At 35.2% G+C, this 16,382-nt stretch overlaps 1 protein-coding gene across 6 annotated transcripts in view; it reads left to right on the forward strand.

The window, feature by feature from the left end:
* The window catches only part of clip1a (CAP-GLY domain containing linker protein 1a), an 88,940-nt gene that overhangs the window by 68,106 nt on the left and 4,452 nt on the right, over positions 1-16,382 (forward strand). For 5 of the 6 annotated variants that reach the window (XM_051920958.1, XM_051920963.1, XM_051920961.1 and 2 more), the window contains 6 exons: positions 3,998-4,118; positions 5,684-5,736; positions 8,544-8,564; positions 15,492-15,609; positions 15,830-15,986; positions 16,311-16,363. In XM_051920958.1, coding sequence (XP_051776918.1) covers positions 3,998-4,118; positions 5,684-5,736; positions 8,544-8,564; positions 15,492-15,609; positions 15,830-15,986; positions 16,311-16,363 — 523 coding nt within the window. The remainder of the gene's footprint in view (positions 1-3,997; positions 4,119-5,683; positions 5,737-8,543; positions 8,565-15,491; positions 15,610-15,829; positions 15,987-16,310; positions 16,364-16,382) is intronic. The other variant, XM_051920959.1, reaches the window with a different exon arrangement.

A 16,382-nucleotide genomic window follows, 5' to 3' on the forward strand; every position in this document is an offset into this window, starting at 1 on the left:
ACATCATATAAACAGGGAGCTGAATTAACAACATACACGTTGAACTTTGTAGCAAGAGCGAATGTGCTTAAAAGATTGTGATGGTTTTTGGATGTATAGTGAAAGGTGGAACTAAGACTGATAAACAGTAATATTTTGTGTATGTTTATGATTATTTCAAGTTACATAGACTAATTAATGGTCGTCTTATATCTGGGATGGTCTTCTTTGTAGAAAAATAGTTTAAAGTAAGGCTTAATTATATTTAAAACAGGTTGCATAGGGCACAGTGGTTATCGCTGCTATTCACGGTTTCACCATCCTGTGGTTTTTTTTTTTTTTTTTTATATCTCCTACCTGATCTTTGAGTTTCCATGTTCTTCCTGTGTAAAAATACAGTATGTTACCCCTCAACCCCCCAAAGTGCATGAAGGGTGGGTAGATAAACTGTTTTGTCTCCACATTATTGTGGTTGTGTGTAACCTGCAGTGGGCTAGTACCTCTCTAGGGCTGCTTCCTGCCTTGTCTCTAGTACTACTGGGATAGACCCAGCCTCCTGCAACCCTAAACTGGATTTAGTGGATTTGAGAAAGTATTTGTGTCATATAAAATGTTAAAATCTTCATGGGTTTCCCTTTATCCATTTGTGAAAGTGATAAATTAACACTCCATTGGTTAAATTTAAATATCCCTGGATGCTGCGGTCTTTTAAAATGTAATTTTATTGACTTTTCAGTTCAGAATGCTGCAAACAGAACATTAATTAACACTAAAATAGCATGGTACTCCATCATTCTACAAGCAATGCACAGATTCTTTCATCTTGTTCGCACAGATTTTTTTTTTTTACTCATTATCGATATACAGTAGATTATGTTTGGCTAAAAAGGCTTCAGATTGTTTGCTGTATGTAGTTAAGCAGAATTTCTTTTGCAAGGCATTGGAAGTATTAGAACATTTCTTGCTTGTATGACATTTGCTAAAAATACCTGCCTCCTCTGCCCTGCTAAACACCTCAGTCTGCCATTGCTATTAATATTATTCATGGAAAACCTTTCAGTCATACCTTTTCCAATTTTGCAATAAATTGACAGACTGAGCTTCAGCTTTCCTGAACCCAGAAGATTTCTGACATTTTGTCTGCAGTGCTCAGTGCAATTATTATTTCAATTCACTTAGGAGCTTACACAGCTGTGTGCGGTGTATATGGTGCGGTTTATTATGCTGCTTATTATTTAATGGCTCACAGGAAGACATTTGGTTATTCTCTATTCACTTTAATTTGCACACTCAGCTGTGAAAACTATTTTACCATGGTGTATCTGGTAGTATTCTTAAACATTCATATTTTGCCTCATAAGAAACTATTTCTAATTTTATGCTGCAGATTAAAGTAGCATTTGTCGTCTTGTATATCTTTGAAGCGTTCCTTAATTTACTGATTTAGTGGTGTATTAATTAATATACTGTGACTTAAAACTTTCTAAAATGGCTTTAGGAAACAAAAACAAATAAATACACAAAAGAGCCAAAGGTTCTATTTTACTTTATGGAAAATACCTTCCAAAAACATTACATATATTAAACAACAGTTTACATGTTTCTACATGACATACAGCAAAGCAGTGACTTATAATATTACTAGCTCTGCTACCTGGCCGGTCTAAAAAAAACAAAACAAAATAACTTGTCATAAATATTAATCTGTTTTGATTCCAGTATTCATCCAAGTGGAACATTGTGCATTTTTGTCATTTGGAGCTACAAAAAATAGGTTTTTGGTTGCTGTTTGTCTTTCAAAGGGTCGCTCCTTTCTGACTGCTTTTTTTAATTATTTGGGGCTTAACCTTAACAATGAAACCATTCATTATCAAGTACATATCACCCTATAGACTTTCTAAATGAATGAAGTATGTCTTGATGAAACATATGCAGTGGAAGATATTCTTACACACATTTATTTTCTGTTAATTGTAGAAAGAATTTTATTGCTTTGAGTGTTTCACTTCTTAACATTTTGCATTTTATCTTGACAAAATTTCCAAATCCTGAAAATGAAAAGCATTCCCATAACATAAATTTTGTTACCATCCTCCTTGCTTTACAGTGGGCATGCTGTTTCTTAGCATGACATGCTGCGATTTATTTTGTATTGGACATTAACCTTTACATTTAAGTCAGAGTCTTTTCTCTTGAATGCAGCATCCAAACAGATATTTGAAGTGTCATTGTTCAGTCAGACTTCTCACAGTATTATTATACTGTTGGCCAGATTTTCCTAATAGTTGACTTGCAGTTGACTCATTTACAGAGTATATTTTGTGTAATCTCTTTAAGGATAGGATTATTCAAGATTTTTATTCTTTTTTCCGTTTGCTGCTCAATTCTAATCTAACAAAAATATTTTAAAGGGCAAATCTTTTCTGCATACAAATTAATTGTACTTTTATTTTGAATCACAGCAGGAATCTTGTGTTTTCTGCTTGTTTGGGACATGTGTGTTTTAATTGTTCACTTGATAAGGTCAACATGGTTTTGTAAATTGTAGTGAGAAAGGTAACACTCTGCTTAATAAGCAGCTTGAAAAGATGAGAGTTAAAAAAACACACTTCGGCTTTGGTGTAAAGTGTAGAAAATTATGACAGATGCCTGATTTGATTGAGGTCTGGTTCATGGATGAGAGAGGATGCCCTGCCTTAAAATGGATACATTGTCTTGTTAACTGAACCATTATAGACCTTTTCTAGAGGCATAGCACAGGGCATTGTATAACTGAAAATGATACTCACAGATGGGTATAGTTCTGCAATGTTGAGATGCACATCCTTGGCAGTGGTTTTCAAATTTCTTGTGACATTTACATGTTTGAAAGCAGACCTGACACACAACATGAAACAACGGCTAATATATTTTTCTCATCGCCAGTCTACATTATTGAGTGGAAGAAAAGATAGGGAGGGAGTGTTTTTTGTCTCTGGAACCACCTCTAGTGTGAATCAGAAAGAATCTGGATTCATCAGATCAGATGATGTTTTTCCAGACCTCCAGTGATTGTGTTCCATGGCATATTACAGCTGCACTTTATTTCACTTTTGATGATGGCAGTGGAACTAAATTAATTAATCATCTGCTATATGCTGTCTTTGTTTTGATAAAGTGAGTATTTCAATGTGATGTGCCTCATTTGGAAGCATTTTTCTGTGTGGCTGGTGGTGTCCCATCTGGCACTTTGCACAGATTATATCATCTTCATTAGTCTCTGTTTCAGCAGTTTATTTACAATCACTATCTGTCATTTGTTTTTTGTGGGTAGCTCATCATTGATAAACTAATAACAATGTCTTGAGTGAAAACTGCTACAGAATTGCTGTTCTTAATATTCTTTTTGCTATGGCTTGTTGTTCCCAAAATCATGTCACATTTAAATTTAATTATATATTTAATCTTTCCTATTCAGAGCAAATTGCACATACACAAACATGATACTTCAGTAAATTTTTTTTTTTTAAATGGCATTATGCATAAATCATAAAACATAACTTTTCACACGTACTCCGTGCATTTCAGGGTTGTTGGGTCTGGAGCTTTTTGCAGGAACCTGCTTTGGGCAGGCCTTCAATACATTGCTGGGACCAACTCACACATACAGTACATATTCACAAACACACAATAACACTCTCATGGGGCTCATTTACAATTCACCCGTCTTCCCAACATTTATGCATGTCTTTGCAAATGTGGGAGAAAAACTAAGAATGTGCAGACACCACATAGACAATACAACATACCAAGCACAACATTAAATCATTTTACTTATCTTCATTTAAAGACTTGCTAATATATCCCTTTGGTGTTCTTGGCAGAAAGCCCTACATAGGTTGGCATCAGTTTGGTTCAGTTAGAATAGTGGTTATCTTGCCCTGGAAGGATGGATAAAGCCTACCTATTATCACACTCCTTGTCTTTGCTCTGTTCATTACCAGATAATGTAGTAACAAAGCCTTCTTTGTCTTTGCAGTGAAGAGCTGAAGCAGGATGTGTCTCATAAGTCCCAGCATCTAGATGCTCTACAAGAAGAGAATCTGAAACTGACAGAAGAACTGGGCAGGAATCAAGATGAAGTCAGTAGCCATCAGAAGGTGTGTTCCCTCAGTATCAGCTAAATAGTATCCTTTGATTATACTGGGGATGGGGGGTAATTAACATATTCTTAAAGACAATGTAGTGGTGCATAGATGTTTAGTTCAGTCAACTCTCAATTAACTACTTTAATGAGGAGAAGGAAGCACATATAACCTATAAGAAAGCTGGACTAAACAGGATACTTCTGGAGTTAGCAATATTTTAACTTTTTTTTTTCCATTGTGGTCTGCCAAAGCTGTTAGCAACTCCAACAGGACTTTGCCATAACTTTGAGTCATTAAAACATTAGATAGATAGATACATACATGTAAAGTTTAGTTGTTTCATATTTATTTTTTTATCTACTAGGGCGCTTTGGCCTCTGCTCACTTCGCTCGCCAACCCCGAACTTGAGTTTCATGCTAGCCTCTTTGGGGTTCTGCCGCTCGCGTATGGGGATGCAGATGTACAATTTAAAGAGATTGTTATTTTCATGGGAATTGTTACATATGCATAATGTAACTAAATACACACTAATTACAGTGATTGATTAACCATATTAAAAAATAGTAAAAGTAATAATTTGAAAGTAACTTATGTTTCATGTTGCTTTAGAGTTATTCGTTGCGTAATACGATTTCATTCAGTTTGGCTTTGAAATTAACATGCAAATACGTTTTAAACTTACACTTTTACTGTAAAACTTCAGTAAATACAATTTTTTGAATTAAATTTTCGTCAATATCGCATTGAATTTTGATTCTGTGTTTGGACTTTCATCGTGACATCGCAAACATATAACTGTCCGTGATTGAATTTCGTTTCATTCTCTCTATTAAATAAAACGACTTTTTTGAATATTTGACTTTGAGCTTTGTTAATTGTCTTTGCAAAAGCTATTCTAACAGGAAACTGTTAACGTTTTAATACGAATGGTATATCAAGATCTCCTTTGTTGTCTGTTATTCACGGAAGATGTACTACATTACCTTTCTTGGATACATCCTTCTTTCTACAGTAATTTGTGCGGAGGAAGACTGGATGGTCTTAACAGTTGTAGATATTCTTTGGGATATTGTAAGTTGATGTTTTCACCTTCCACATAATCACCACCAACTGTTTCAGCATAGTCTACTGATACATATTTAACCAATTTGCCGTATAACTGATCGACATTTTGTGCGTAAATTCATTTGATTTCATCATTTCTCGGTGCTAGTATTGCCTGTGTACTCATTTTTTCCTTCGTGATGAAATTCTTCAATAAGATTTGGACATAATACGTCTTCTTTAATTTGTGAACTTAAAGTGAGAAAAATGTTAAAATTTATAAGAGCTGAGAGAGCAGGAACTGTGTCTGTCAAAAGCATTCACACGAATGAGAGGTGAGAGTACCATGTGCATGTTTGAATATGGTTGAGAGGAGGTCGTGATTTTAAAAAAATTTCATGGCCAAAGTCTCATGGAACTTGAAAAAATCTCTTGAAAAAAAGTCTCGTCTCATCCCAGGATTTTTTTTATATAATAGAGAGATATTGCCATAAAAGTGACATAATAAAAAATATTTTTAAATTTTTTTTAGCTTGAAGAAGAAAGATCAGCTCTTAATAACCAACTGCTGGAAATGAAAAAAAGGTAAGTGAATACAAAGGATACCTGAGATCACTTATCTAACTACTTGTGTATCTCTTCCTTTTTAAATTAACAAAGCTGACCATTTATGCAATGTTCTACTTGTGAAAGTTAAATGTGCATACTGAAAAACAAATGGGTCATATATTTTTGAATGATTGGTGCTCATCACAAATAGAAAGTTTGAATTGTTAAATGTAGTGTCAAATGTAATTTACATTGTAACTACAATGTTTTCATATTAAACATTTCTTTTTCATTGATAACCCAATCAAAAGTATACATTTTAAAACTATGTGATAGAAGAGATTTTATTTTAGCCTTTTAAGTATTTTTAAGGTTTATTATAATGTGTTGGTAAATGTGCAGTAGTTAAAATGTATGCAATTTTTTAGATTACACAGCTATAAATTAATATATTGTTCTGAGGGAAAAATTTGGAGAAAATGGATTTCCTTACTATTTTGAGTCCTTATTTTTTTTTTCCATCTTCAAAGAAAATTAAAGTAAATAGCTTTACTTAATAGAGTAAATAAAGTTAAAGACTTTAGGATAGTTTTTCTAGTCTTCTGTTGCTCTGTTAAGATGTTTATTGCACTAGAAGACTTACAGAAGGTTACATGTTACAGACTTACTATATGACTACAAGCATAGAGGACAATGCAGGAACAACTCCTGGCAGGCCCACACACTCACACATATACACATTAGGGCCAATTGTCTTTTACCAATCCACTTATCCTGCATGAAACTGGAGCACCCGGAGGAAACCCATGCTGACACAGGGACCCGAAATGTGAACATTGGTCTCATTATTGTGTGGCTGCAGCACTATTACTGCACCACCATGTTATGTTCATACTATCATACCTATTTAATTTTGTATGTTGCCCTATGAATGTCTTTATGTCTGCCAATAAATGCTTGCAACACATTTTTTATAATACAGTAAGAGCATTTAAATGGTAGCATCAACATATATCTCTGATAATATATTTTATTTTTGGAAGTTAATGTGGAAGACATGGTACTATTAATAGGAAATGAAGGAAGTTTAGCTCATTTGATGAAGTACAATGTAAAGTAGCTTATCATGAGGGCATTACTTGCATCTGATCCTTCCTGAGCACAGCTGAACCACTACAAGAGAGTGTTTTTTGTAAACTGGGAGATATGCACAGATACATTGGATGTCAGTAGGGTTATTGGCTGCCTGTTCCTTTACATAGAGCTTGAAGTTTGGAAGTACAGTGATGGCTTACTGGCTGAAGGTTGAATGGAAAATTGCAGAGGTGGTGCTGCAATGGATGAGTAGTTTATTTTAATTTTTGTTTAGGTAGAATTACAGATGGTGTGGCTTTTAGTTGGCTCTATTTGTATTAGATTTATTTTTCTCATGTTAACTGTGTTGTCCTCCTTTTGTGTATGTTGTTCTGCTGACCTGCAAGGAAATTCAGTTTTATATTGCATACTTTTTTTCATCCATCTCTCTGAAGGCTTTTATGCTGACTCACACTAGATCCATGAATCTCTTAACTTTCACCAATTCACACTACAATACCTGCTGTAGGGTCATGAGTATGTGCATAAAAATTAAGTTTTCACTGTTCTCTTTGGGCACCATTGTCTGCTCATCACACAAGGCTGTTTATCTTGATGTACAGCATTTTATTGACATGTGTATTTCAGTGGTGCTAAGCTTTTTTTTCTTGGTATAGCATTTGTCTATGTGAAGGTTTTTATATGTCTAAAGGTAATAATTCCATGGGCTTTTGACTTTTTACACTAAGACATTGGAAGAGTTCTACTTTGTATAATATAAGACGTGTATGGCGTATACTTTCTGAAATGTTTAATTGAAAAATACAATTTTATATTCTATAAATGAAACTATTTTTTCAGTTGCAGGTTCTGTGGTGCATTTTGCAATGGAATAATTTAAGTAAACCCATAATGGCATTCATTTAAAAAATATAAATCGGCCCACTAAAAATAATTTTCAAATGAACCAAGTTATTAATTTGTGATTATATGCTATTGTGCTTTATACCTTTGACATCACCTGCTAACAGTGACATCATGCACAACCATCATTAATTATTACATCAGACATCATCATTAGGAAATAACTCTTTTTACACTACATTGTCTCATTTATCTATTAAAGTAAATATAATTTAATGTTCATGTGCTTATTTATGAAATTGCTAGAAATCTTGGGACTTGCATAAGTGTCAGTGACAAGCAATGTATTATAGTGTTAAAGGTGTTTAAATTCAAGATGTTAGCAGTATAAAGAAAGTACAATTAAACATCCTTAAAGGCAACTTCATTTGCTATTATTATTGAAGTATTGTGTATAAATGTTAACTTTGCCATTGATAATGAAATATTTTGTGGTCTTTATGGAAAAAAACTTAATTCTTCAAACTTAATTGTGTGCTGTATACACTGATTGTTTAAAAATATAATTCTGGTAAAACCCTTCTCATCACAACTCCTCTTTCTCCCTTTCTAAATCTTGCTTCCCTTGCTATATCTGTCTGTCTTTAATGGTAAGACTGAAGAAAGTCTATCCACGTTATAATAAATAATTTTATTATTTATTTCCTTTTAATATTTAAACTTCTGTATATATTTTGGCTGCATCCTTTCCTTATAATGTCTTGCTTTTTTGTGTAATTTTATTTATTTTTTTTTAAAATGAGAACCTTTCAAGCAAACTCGGATATCTTCTTCTTCTCAGTGTTTTTTCGCATTTTTCTTCTATGTTTCTAACGTGTGCTTCTTGTTATCTTGCATTTTTAAAGCTTGCCCAATAATACTTTAAGGTACCTGCTTCATTATCAGTTTATAATTTTGTATTTTCATGAAATGGTAAGAATCTGGGAAAACATTTAAACCGTCTAATGGCTTCATTTTTCAGAATGGTATTGTTGTCAGTGGATTTCAGGGTGCAATCTAAATTTATAGTTTAAGCTTTAATGTGGTGTTAGGTGAGCTAATATTTGCCAGTGCAATCAGACAAATTTGTTGCACATAATTGTTTGCTTTACTTGGGTGCAAAGTTGTCCAGGCAGTTACTTTTTGGAGAATCCAGATGCCAATGTATTACTTAGTGAACAATCATTTCCTTTTAATAATAAATTAGGTTTAAGACATATATAATGATTGAATGACAGATCTCTTTCTGAACAAGGCAGCAGAATAACCATTTTTAGGAAAAGTAATAAACTGCCATGTTCATTTTTGTGTTTGATTTGCAGTATTTCCTGAATAGTATATATCGGGTAAAGTTTCTACAAGCAAGCTTGCCCTCCAGAAATCACTCTTGTTTAAAAGAAGTTAATCAGCTGCAAAACACGTTTTATACTATTGCTTGCATTTATCACATTTAGTAACCTTGCTTGAAAGAATGGAAATGTTCAGATGATTCTTAAATACTTCAGTCCTTCAAGAAACATATTAATGTTTTTGAGAAACATTCTTCCTAAAATCTCCCCAGAATATCAGTCTTGACTGGACAGAAAGCTCACAATAGCCTGTCTGTCTTAGCAGAAACCTTTCTTCACTAGAGGTTAATTCTATTTTGAGTAGGTGTTCAATGCCCTTTATTAGCAGTATAATTGGGTATGCATAGGAACTGAGAAAAACAGGCAGTAAACATTTTCTCATACCATAACTCATCTTCGACCTTCCAGATTGTGATTCTAAATGTCCCAAACGTTTAGAAGTGTGTTGAACATTCGTATGTCATAATAGTTAACGTTTTGAAGAAGGTACAAAAAAATTTTACTCTAAATAGCTTCTCAAATGTGTATTTTTTTAATATTTACGTTGTTGTTATTACTTTATATTTGTCAGAAGCTTTTCTTCATGTTTACTTACAAGTTAAATTTTAATTTTAAAATGTTAACTTTTTAAGAATGTATTTTGTGCAAGCCAATTAAGCAGTTTACTCAGAGTTGTTCAGTGCATCAGAGGCATGGATTGAAATGACAATCCTATGAACAATACTGTAGATCTGCACTACCCATTTTATGTAATGCCTTCAATACTGTACAACTAAAGTGTCTCGGGGAACCTTCATCTAAGAGTTAATTGCCAAGATCTGCTCTTCTTATCCACCAGAAATGTAGCTCGTAGATAGTGCACATGCAGCATACGTATTATATGTTGCATAAAAAGATGATGGAGGCAGGGTTTAACTGAGCCAGTTACATATTTGCAGGTGGTCGGTTCTACTAATTAGACTGAATGTAGGCTGATTACCTGTGAAATTTTTTTTTACTGTTTCAACAGTAATGCAGGCAGTTTAAAGTCCTTATCGTGTCAGATTGTTCATTTAACTTGTCATGCAAACACTTCAACTTTACTGTCATAATGAGTACATACATAGTATATTCTTACTTGAACGTGTCCTCAGAATGGTGATGATTAAGCCACTTACCAGCAATACATGTGACACACTATCCATATTACTAACCGAGAATGCTAAATCGGATGGACGCAGGGACATCCAGCCATGGGCCGTAGCCGCAAAAAGACGTACTGCGCAGGCACCCCAAGAAATGAGGCTCCGCGAGAGGCGGCCGCGACCACATAAAAAAGGAGTGAGCACAGAAAAAAGGAGTCAAAGAAATGAGGCCCCGCGACCACAGAAAAAAGGAGTCAGCACAGAAAAAAGGAGTCAAATGCAGGCGACGCACAGCGCCGCACGAAACCTATTGCACACGAAACTAGCACACAAAAAAAAAGAAGCCGCTCGCTTCCACCTGCAAGCCAACAGGCACCGGACAGGACACACACAAAGAGGACGATTCAACAAGCCCCTGGCACATAAAAAAAAAGAACCCAAAACCACCCCACCCACCCTACAAGCAACGGACGGGACACACACAAAGAGGAGGATTCAACAAGCCCCTGGCACACAAAAAGAAAGAAGACGCTCGCGCCCCACCAATCCTCCCTAAACCCCAACCACGCTCCCCCCCCCCCCCACGCTCAGACTCTGCAAAAGCACACAGCGCCGCACGAATCCCATTGCACACGAAATGGGACCCACACAAACAGGAGGATATAACAAGCTCCTAACGCACCAAAAAAAAAGAAGCCGTGACCGCCACGCCAGGCCCATTAGAGACGAGACATGGCACACGAAACGTTCACAACAACGACGAATCAGACCCACAAACACACTAACATCAATAAGAAGTGACACCCAAAGCCCCATTTCTAAAGGAACCGTCCATATTAAACATACGTCATCTCAACACCTTCACACTAGGCAGCATAGGTGGATCTCCTTACAATAAAGCACTATTAACCGTTCAACTGCAGAAAAGGCTCCATATTAACAGTGAGTGCGATCCTCCTTATTACTTATCCATATTTCGCATGCTGAGGAACAAACAAGTCATGAATACACGCTCACGGGTACAAAACGATTCGGCTCGGATAAGGGGACCAAACACACGAACCCGCATGAAACAACAAAATACACGGCGGCGCATCTGCATTACATCCTACAATAGTTCATTTGATTTTGCATCTACCGGAGTAAATATCAGGTCACCAAAAGGCAATGACCAATACTGCTTTCGCGTATGTGGACAAATATTACATCGCATTGGAACAGTGCACCCTGAAACAAATCAAGAACGCAAATATGCACAAATCACGTCGGCACCTACAAAGCGCTTCTGAAACCGCGGAAGAAAAAATGTCTCGGCTCCAAAAACACATGTCACTCCTTATTCCAAATACCGGTCCCAATCACAGAAACATCGGTATCCACTATGACAATGCACAGTAACAATGCACGTGACATCCGTCTTGCCACACTATTAATTATAGATGAATGTACAATGGCATCCAGTCACTTACTCAACACCATTGATAAACTTCTACAAACGTTGATGAATAATAATATTCCCTTTGCGGGAAAGGTACTTTTATTAGGAGGAGATTTTAGACAGTGCTTAACTATTACTCCACTTACAATGTGCTCAGCTATTGTTCAGTCCACCTTAAAATACGCGGACAATTGGCATTGCGTTGATGAATAATAATATTCCCTTTGGAGTGAAGGTACTTTTATTAGGAGTAGATTTTAGACAGTACTTACCTATTGCTCCACATGCCATGCGCTCAGCTATTATTCAGTCCACCTTAAAATACGCGACGACGTCATATAAACAACACGAGACCGAACTACAATACATATACAGGCGCGAGACCTGATTGGTGATAATACGAAGAAACGAACAGTCTGCATATTAACAGTGAGTTCGATCCTACTTATTACTTATCCATATTCCTAACGATAAAGATCAAACAAGTGATCAATTCACGATCACGGATACAAAACTAGACGGCTCGAGTAACGGGACCACAAACACGAACCCGCATCAAACAAAAAAATTCACCTCGGCGCGCTTCTAAAACCGCGGAACAAAAAATGTTACGCAAACAATTGGCTTTGCTTTCTAAAGATACACTTGGTACAAAATATGCAATTTCCAGATCCCGAATATAACAATTGGTTATTACAACTAGAACATTGTACACTCACCAATACAGATGGACTTCACCCAGATATTATTACAATTCCTCAACCCTTCATCTGCGACGACTTACTTACGGAGATATTTGGAACAGCGGTCTCATTAGACCAAATGCCCCTTTTAACACAACGCACTATATTATGTCCAAAAAATATTAATGTTGATCACATTAATAACCAGGTCATTTCATTACTTCCTGGAGAGGCACGGCTCTTTCTAAGCTCTGACAAAGTTGACTCTGATGACGACAATGAACATCTAAATTTCCACTTAGAATATTTGAACACTATTAACCCAGCCGGATTACCACAACACAATCTTAACCTTAAAAACGGAACAATAATCATGCTATTAAGAAACCTTAACACTAAACAGGGTTTATGCAATGGCACACGTTTAGTCGTCAACACCATGACACACAATGTTATTCAAGCAACAGTTCTTACAGAATCACATGCTAACAATACTGTTCTCATTCCTAGAATTGACCTTACGAGTTCTGACCTAGAATTACCTTTTACATTGAAACGCCGACACTTCCCCATTAAACCTGCATTTGCCATGACCATCAACAAATCACAAGGACAAACCATGGACAAGGTTGGCATTTACCTCTCTGAGCCCATTTTTGGACATGGACAACTTTATGTTGCCTTCTCACGTGTTCGACGTTCATCTGACGTTAAAGTTAAAGTTATAAATGCTCCATGCCAAGGAAGACTCATTCAAGGACAGGACACCATCTTTACTACTAATGTTGTGTACAAAGAAATATTCCAATAAACCATTACTCTGTGCCAAACACTGTATTTTTTGCTTTCTATATGCATCATCCACACCTGCACACTATTCTATATCTAATTCATACATCTCACTCTTTGTCATGCCCCAACGCCAGGGGTTGGCGAGCGAAGCGAGCAGGGGGCGGAGCCCCCTAGTAATACATATCATGCAAAGAACTATAGACCCATGACATAAATTACCAAGTACTGTGGTAGAGATGAACTTTAGGAACCTTTTGTTCTCAAGTTTGATACTAATTTAGACAGTCTAGGTAAGTAAGATAGCTGAGCTTGTTGGGCACAATAGCCTGTTTTCATCAAAATTATTGTACTGTTCTAACAAATGACACAAATAAGAAACAGATTGCATAAATACAACATACAGTATATATTACTCTGTGTGTGTGTGTGTATATATATGTATATACATACACAATATATATTTGCAAGTGTTTACTGCAGTGTACTGTCTTAGTGGTGTGAAATGTCTATTCTGTGTTTTTACACAATCTAACTTGTTCTTTTTCAAAGAAGTAGGTAGCGGTAATTTGATGAAAGTATGTTCTTCCACATATATCTTCACTTTTTGGATATCATTTTATGGAATGTGAAGTGAAGTTGAGGGGCAATAGTAGTATATCCTAGAAGAAAAAAAAATAGTTGACTCTGAAAATGTAAACCTGCATTTTGCGAAAGGAAAATGCAATACTGATGTTTCCTTATACTCTGAATTCCCAGATTCTTTGCACTTCAGTCACCTACAGATGTTATTAGCATGAACTGCCTAGCTCCGTACAGAAATCTTTTTATGTGCTTCAGATTTAATTTATGCATTTTTTTCTTTCTTTTTATTGTCTGCTTCACATAGGAACTGTTATTTGCAATCAAATGCCCCTTACAATTTTAGTCTATATGCTTAAGGTTTAAAATACATTTTGCTTTACAGGTACAGTTTGTTTCTACTCATTGTTGTTTATAGTGGTATTGCCAATTCTCATACATATATTAAAATATATTGCCCTTTTAGAATTGACCTATAAAGGGAAAGGCTATTAGTGATGCAATTAATTTTTTTTTTATTAAAAATGGAAATAATTTTGGGCAAGTATGTTTCCCTAGTCTATGCTACAAGAAGCAATGCAATCCTTTATTGATGTATATCATAAAGCAATCCTGCAGGTTTTATTCATCCACCTGCACCAATATTCATACTTATTATTTGTAATACATATATTCTTAGCAAGTCAATGCATTACTGTGATGATCTGAAACCCTAAGGATGCACATTAGGGTAGACAGTAGCAACAATGCTTTGATACACTTTTAGTCACCAACCACTAACTCACAATCTTTATGCTTACTCTAATTGTGGAGAGCGCTTTGAGTGGTGAGAAAAGCGCTATATAAATGTAAAGAATTATTATTAATTATTGCATGGTCTTATATTTGCAAAATTCAATTTACATTAACAGCTACTGGGTTTGTAGTGTGCTCACCCTATGTATTTCTTTTTTTATTGTTTCAATGAATATTTTTATTCAGATTTAAAAAATAAAAATTTGGAGTAGGATAAGAAGTTAAGATTTTCTAGTGCATGTCTGCAGAAAGATACATGTGTTGCATGTCAAATGCTTATTTTTTCCAGCTGTAGAAAATTTGTCCTGCTTTTCTGACAAACTGTTTTGTGCATCATCATTAAAATGCAAAAATGTATTTGTAGAGCCATTTCTTTCATTTTTAGGTTTTATGGTTATTATCAGTTTATGGTGGCATGGTGGTGCTGTGGGTAGTATAGATTTCTCACAGCTCCAGCACACTGGGTTTGAATCGTGGCTAGGTCACTGTTTATGCTGGTGTGTTAGTTTTAGCCCTGTTGCTTCTGTGTTTTTCCCATCCAGGCCTGGTAGCCAGTCTTGAACTCTATACTACATACTAGGTAGCCTTCCATCTTTGTAAGCCTATAATTTGATTAAGGGGTATGAGAAATTGAATGGATGGGGACCTTTTTAATCATTGATTCCTGAAAATTAAAGTTAAATATCATATGTTTAAATAATTCTGTAAGTGGCAAATTCTAAATTAAAATTCTGCAATGTATAATTTATTAATAAAGCAGATCAACTGTTCTCCATTTATTATTTTAATAAGGAAAAAGCACAAATGCTGAGAGAAAGACTTGAGTTCATTATGAGTAAATGTAAAATTCTGTGTTTGAACTGAAGGACTGCAATGCATATATCCAGGGGTATTTACAGTAACCCATGAATCATTCATTCAATTTATAATACATCACCTCATAATAATTTTAATGAAGCAAATATATTTTTCAATATATGTGAAATATATGATCAAGTTGGTTAAAGCTACAGGGTGGATTTGTTTTTAAAAGGAAAGTATATTTTTTCAACAGAGAGTCTTTGCTAAAGAAAGAATATGATGAAGAGAAAACTTCCCTTCAGAAATCTATTCAACAAACTAGTGCCTTGATCTCAGAGAAGGACTCTGATTTGGATAAGCTGAAAAAAGAGGTAAATGTTGAAAGAATTAATAAAAGCATTTCAAATTGCTGTATCTTTGAAGGAGAGTCGTCTCCAGCACTTTTGCTTTTGCTTACCCTTTTAGCATGTTATAAGTTCAAAAAAACTCAATTTAAGCCATTTTATTTAACAGATGACTTGTTAATATCATAGACATTTTGTCCTGATGTACTCCATTATGTCTAAATATGTCCATTCCCCAACTGTATAGATCACCATTTTAAGAGGAGAGAATGCCATTGCAAAGAATCTCCAGTCAGCAGTGCAGTCTCTTGAAGCAGACAAAGTCAAACTTCAGGAAAAAGTGCAAAACTTGGAAAGGAAAGTAATGGAAAACAAAAAAGTGGATAAAGATTCTACTGTTCCAGGTAAAACCGAATACAGTATGTGTTTGTAAACAAAAAGACTTTTCATGAAAACCATTGTGTTCTGAAAACATTTTCATTTTAACATTTTTAATATTAAAATATTTTGGTTTTTGTAAACACATTTTACAAAGATAAACACTGCAAGAGCCAGGGCTACAGTGTGTATCTTCTGTGTGCTTTTGTTGCAGTGAAGGATGCCATCTCTACCTCAGAGACTGAGGCAGAGCGGTAGTTAAACATTACTTTTTATTATCTGTCCTAATATGGCATTACATTTAAATTACACATTGAAGGCTGACTTCTATTTTAATTCACCATTTACAGGTGATTCTGCTGTTGGACAATTAAGAGAAGAAAAGGAATCTTTAGAAAGCCAAGTATGTATTGAATGAGAGT

Source organism: Erpetoichthys calabaricus, chromosome 18 (assembly GCF_900747795.2).
Source record: "Erpetoichthys calabaricus chromosome 18, fErpCal1.3, whole genome shotgun sequence".
NCBI classification, from domain to species: Eukaryota; Metazoa; Chordata; class Cladistia; order Polypteriformes; family Polypteridae; genus Erpetoichthys; species Erpetoichthys calabaricus.